Source organism: Cebus imitator, unplaced genomic scaffold, assembly GCF_001604975.1.
Source record: "Cebus imitator isolate Cc_AM_T3 unplaced genomic scaffold, Cebus_imitator-1.0 Scaffold316, whole genome shotgun sequence".
NCBI lineage: Eukaryota > Metazoa > Chordata > Mammalia > Primates > Cebidae > Cebus > Cebus imitator.
Genome location: NW_016107631.1, coordinates 2315320 through 2320965, shown reverse-complemented (window position 1 = coordinate 2320965; position 5646 = coordinate 2315320). Strand labels below are relative to the sequence as shown.

At 40.3% G+C, this 5646-nt stretch overlaps 1 protein-coding gene across 3 annotated transcripts in view; it reads right to left on the bottom strand.

The window, feature by feature from the left end:
* The window catches only part of ZNF615 (zinc finger protein 615), a 24186-nt gene that overhangs the window by 9106 nt on the left and 9434 nt on the right, over positions 1 to 5646 (bottom strand). For 2 of the 3 annotated variants that reach the window (XM_017503902.2, XM_017503904.2), the window contains 2 exons: positions 2557 to 2683; positions 2191 to 2289 (listed from right to left, as the gene is read on the bottom strand). In XM_017503902.2, coding sequence (XP_017359391.1) covers positions 2191 to 2289; positions 2557 to 2683 — 226 coding nt within the window. Of the gene's footprint in view, positions 1 to 2190; positions 2290 to 2556; positions 2684 to 3842; positions 4045 to 5646 lie in introns of all 3 variants that reach the window. The other variant, XM_037729728.1, reaches the window with a different exon arrangement.

Below are 5646 nucleotides of genomic sequence, written 5' to 3'. Positions count from 1 at the left end.
TAGAGACGGGGTTTCACCATGTTGACCAGGATGGTCTCGATCTCTTGACCTCGTGATCCACCCGCCTCGGCCTCCCAAAGTGCTGGGATTACAGGCTTGAGCCACCGCGCCCGGCCAGACTTCCCAATTTCAAAACTTTCTGCAAAACTATAATTATCGAGACTATTTGGGAATATACATTTATACATATTAAATGTTCCAAAATTGACTGTAGTATGGTTACACACCTAGGTGAATAGATTAAAAACCACTGACTTGTACACCTTAAATGGGTGAAATCATGTGATATGTGCATTGTATCTCAATAACACTGTTTAAAAATATGAAAACAACAAAAGCTATACAGAAATGAATGCAGTAAAAACATCTAAGATGAATTAAAGAAAGTTCAGAATTAGCAAAACTATGAAGAAAATAATTTGCAGCAGACATAAACGTCTGATGGTTTGAGCTAGAAATCATATAGGATATTAAAAGGTCTTTTCTAATTAATGAAAAATTTATCTTGAAGTAGAGAACTTGAAGAGAGTTCAGCAGGTAGAAAACATTTAAGGTAATCCTAGGATAGGCAGAATTTATGATGTGCAGTAATGAAGGAGATGCTGAATTTAAACAGGAAAGCCTGTAGCACGATTCACAGTAGCAAAGACATGGAATCAACCTAGGTGCCCATGAATGGTGGACTGGATGACTGTGGTACATATACACCACGGAATACTATGAAGCCATAAAAAAGAATAAAAGCATGTCATTTGCAGCAACATGGATGCTGCTAGAGGCCATTGTCCTAAGTGAAGTAACTCAGAAACAGAAAACCAAATACTGTGTAATCTCACTTATAAGCAAGAGCTAAACATTGGGTACACACAAAGACAGCAACAATAGACACTGGGGACTCCAACACGGAGAAGGGAGGAAGGCAAGGGTTGAAAAACCACCTGTTGGGTACTATGTTCACTATTTGGGTGACAGAATTGAGCTTCTATTGAATCCTTGGCATCAGGCAATATAGCCACGAAACCAACTTGTATATGCACTTCCTGAATCTAAAATAAAAATATAAAAGATAAAATAAAATTTAAAAAATAAAATTAAATAAGGATTGCCAAAAGCATTATCCTTGGAGAGAAGATTATTCTTGTTCCTCATACACAAAATGGGAAGTTACAGGTTAGTTGTGATGAAGACAAGTAAAATACATGGAAATAAAGTATATATTATATAATATTAAAGCAGAAGTCAATTTTGTAGTCTCTTCCAGAGAATGCAAAGAATTAACTCATGGGAATGAAGGAAATCTTTAAGAGTTATGAGAACAGAAAAGAAAATGGAAGAAGCTGGGCACAGTGGCTCACACTGTAATCCCAGCACATTGGGAGACCAAGGCAGGGAGATCCCTTGAGCTGAGGAGTTTTAGACCAGCCTACGCAACATGACAAAACCCCGTCTCTACAAGAAAAACAAAAATCAGCTGAGCGTGATGGTGTGTGCCTGTAGTCCCAGCCACTTAGGAGGCTGAGGTGGGAGGATTGCTTGAGACCAGGAGGTCGAGGCTGCAGTGAGCCATGATTGCGCCACTGCACTCCACTCCAGCCTGGGTGACAGATGAGACCTTGTTTCAAAAAAAAAAAAAGTATGGAGGAACTCAGTATTCAGTATAGGGGGAATAAGAGAACTTAGGAAGCACATAAATGCCCGTCAGAGACCAGGTTATCATGGGCACAGCATCCAGAGTGGGAAAAATGAAGGAAAATAATGATTCCCAGAGTGGGAATAATGAAGGAAAAATATTGTTTTCCTACTAGGGCAGGAAGACACAGTATCACAAAACAAGTAATGAGTTCAAAGGTATCTCTTTCTGGAGAAGTCTAGAAAGTGGAATTTCATAGCAAAGGAGGTAATACACAAGCAGAGACACTGTGACAGTGGATGAGAAAAGGCAGATGTGAAAATCCTAATATAATTATGTAGACAAAAACAAGACGTATATAAAATAAACAAAGATGAAATCTCAAGGAAAAGAAAGTGGCGCACATTTTCCATACTACAGAAAAAAAAAGAGCTCTTCCCTGGGAAGGAGTCACGGAGGGGCCATTGCTTTGTCTTCAGATGCCCTCACTGCTTTGACATCTGCTTTGTGTGAGCAGAGCGTGATGTCTAGCTGCCCATCTGGCTGGTCCTCTCACTCACCAGAACAGATTTGAGTGTAGATTTCATCTTCTGTTGTGCAGCAAGGTTCTTCTCCTCGTTCCAACTTCAAGAGTGCATCTGGTTTGCTGGCTTGATACCCTGTTCATGAGAAACGACAGAAGACTTAGACATATCAAACTAGGCTGGCAATGTTGAAAGGGGAGAATGTGACATTTTAAGAACTACACAGGTATCAGTTCTGTAACATCAAGGCTTTTCTCTCACAACAAGATAGATTATACTGTCTTGCATGAGACAAGAGAATGATGTGAGAATCTACCCCTTCAGAGTACTAAAGGTAAGCAGCTGAGAAAGGACGGTCACTGACTGGCTACCCTCTGAATGACACAAGGCAGCTGTCCTCACCCACTGCCACCAGGTTGCTGTAATTCTCCAACATCACATCCCGGTACAGGTCCTTCTGAGTAGGGCCCAGGAGTCGCCACTCCTCCCAAGTGAAGTCCACAGCCACATCCTCCAGTGTTAGGGATTCCTGTAATAACAGTCCTGTTTAATGAAGTGATACTCTTTCGGTGATAGGAAAAGAGTGTCAAGGAAGTCATTCTGCTCATTTTTACCATATAGGAGGCTGGTGGGTTTTTTCCTCAGTACATTGCAACAGAATAAGAATCCTAGTAAAATATTCTGTAATTGTGCAGTCATCTATTTTCAACAAAGTTGAAAAGTCAAAGAAATTTCTGTAATACATAGCTATCCAATCCTCTTGCTAATGAAAGAACACTTACAATATATAGCATATATTTCCCAGTACCAAACTAGTTATAAGTATATGCTAGTTACAAGTAGATGAGTAATACAGATTCTTACATTCACTATGAGCTTTCAGGCCAATTATCAAACTCTGTAATGAAGAGATTGCAGATGCAAGTATCACAGGGCAATGCATCCTAGATAACTATGGCTAATATAGTTAACCATATATTATTTTATTCTGAATGAAATGAAAGAAATGAAATAAAATATGTATGAAGAACAAGAGATTATTAGATGATTAAGCAAATTTGGTTTTTTTGTTTGTTTGTTTTGCTTTTTTTGAGACGGAGTCTTGTTCTGTTGCTCAGGCTGGAGTGCAGTGACACGATCTCAGCTCACTGCAACCTCTGCTTTCCGGGTTCAAGCAATTCTCCTGCCTCAGCCTCCCTAGTAGCTAGGATTACAGGCACACATGGTTAGCCGAGATCTTGCCGTTGCACTCCAGCCTGGGCAAGAAGAGTGAAACTCCATCTCAAAAAAATAAAAAAGAACACCACTTACCACATCACCTCTGTGAAGAACTATTAAAGATGTATCTAAGCCTCAGAATTATGTGCCATGAAACATTAATATCCCTCAAGAAACTGGTCTGCTTTCTCACAGTTGATGTAACTTATGATTCTCCTGTATAGCTGTCAGAGATCCTAGAGGCAAATTTACAGCAAATGTAACTATGGAGCCCTGCACAGACACAACTTCCAACATGAATCATGCAGTATGAATCCTATGAATAATATATCCCTGATCCTTCTTTGTCCAGATTTCTCCAAGTCCTGAAATTCCCAATTTATACTTTTCTGATTAATCATACTGATTTTTACAGGACTTTGAAAATACACTGGAGAATACAGGAAAGAATAAAACAAACCAAAAGTCACCTGGGCCTGCATCATTGTCTCCTAGATTTGGGAAATTACTGGTAACTTGGGTGTTCTGTATTTGTTTCTTCTGAATCAGCTCTAAATTTCTGCTAAAAAACTTCAATCTCCAGTCAAGGATACCCCCAGAAATGATGACACCCAAGTCTTGGAAGCTCTGTCTCCTTCCTTCACTTGATTTCTTGTTCTCAGCACCTGTGGGCTAAACAGCAAATTACTCTGAGGGATACATTCTCTTTAGGCCCAGATGTTGTCACTGGTCCTATATGCTCACCTTAAATCAAGGCCCCAAAATATCTATCTGTCCTTTTATTTGGTGCTCCAGAAATTTTATATCTGGGCGAGGAAAGTATAACATTCTGAATATATGGGAGGTACAGCTCCCTTATATATAAAGTTGGCATGAGGCCGGGCGCGGTGGCTCATGCCTGTAATCCCAGCACTTTGGGAGGCCGAGGCGGGTGGATCACGAGGTCAAGAGATCAAGACCATCCTGGTCAACATGGTGAAACCCCGTCTCTACTAAAAATACAAAAATTCAGCTGGGCATGGTGGCGTGTGCCTGTAATCCCAGCTACTCAGGAGGCTGAGGCAGGAGAATTGCCTGAACCCAGGAGGCGGAGGTTGCGGTGAGCCGAGATCACGCCATTGCACTCCAGCCTGGGTAACAAGAGCGAAACTCCGTCTCAAAAATAAAATAAAATAAAATAAAGTTGACATGGTATGACCACTGTTAGCGAAAGAGGATGTGGTAAAAAGAATCATCATGACATGATGCCCCAGCAGCAGGGGAATCCTTAGGCAGATCAATTTTAGAAAAGAGGTCACATGGGTAGTTAAGATGCACACATTTTGTCTTTAAAACCATGTGTACCCATCTACCTTTTCAAAGGTCTTTTTACATTCTAGGATACATATACTGTAATTTGAGAACACTGTCCTAAGCAAATAATAAGAACTAGAACTATCTTTTGTAAATTTCTCATTACCATTCACACCTTTAACTTTTTTTTTTGAGACTCTAGTGGCATGGTCTCTGCTCACTACAACCTCCATCACCTGGGTTCAAGTGATTCTCCTGCTTCAGCCACCTGAGTAGTTGGGATTACAGGTGCATGCCACCATGTCCGGCTAATTTTTGTATTTTTAGTAGAAACGGGGTTTCACCATGTTGGCCAGGCTGGTCTTCAACTCCTGGCCTCAAGGGATCCACCCACCTTGGCCTCCCAAAGTGCTGGGATTACAGGCATGAGCCACTGCACCTGGCGGCCATCCACATCTTGACATTGTGAAGTATTATAAGTATAAATGTATAAAGGATACTCAGCAAAAATATCCTTGAGGAATTATATATTACAGCAAATCCTAATGGATATTCTTCAAGCAAAAGATGACTCCAGTGTAAGCAGTTGAGCAAGGTCTGAAGAGGAACAAGATGGTAAGAAGTAAAGCCTAAATCAGTATTGAATGGAAAACTAGTAATGATAATAATATATTAGGAACTTTAAATATATATAATGTTAAAATATTTCATAAAAACATATGAAGTAGGAGGATAGCAGATGAAAAAATATTTTAAGATATCTGCATAGCAGAAGACTATAAAATACTAATTACCAAAACATTAACAAATAAGTTTGTTTTTTTTTTTTTTTTTGAGATGGAGTTTCGCTCTTGTTACCCAGGCTGGAGTGCAATGGCACAATCTCGGCTCACCGCAATCTCCGCCTCCTGGGTTCAGGCAATTCTCCTGCCTCAACCTCCTGAGTAGCTGGGATTACAGGCACGCGCCACCATGCCCAGC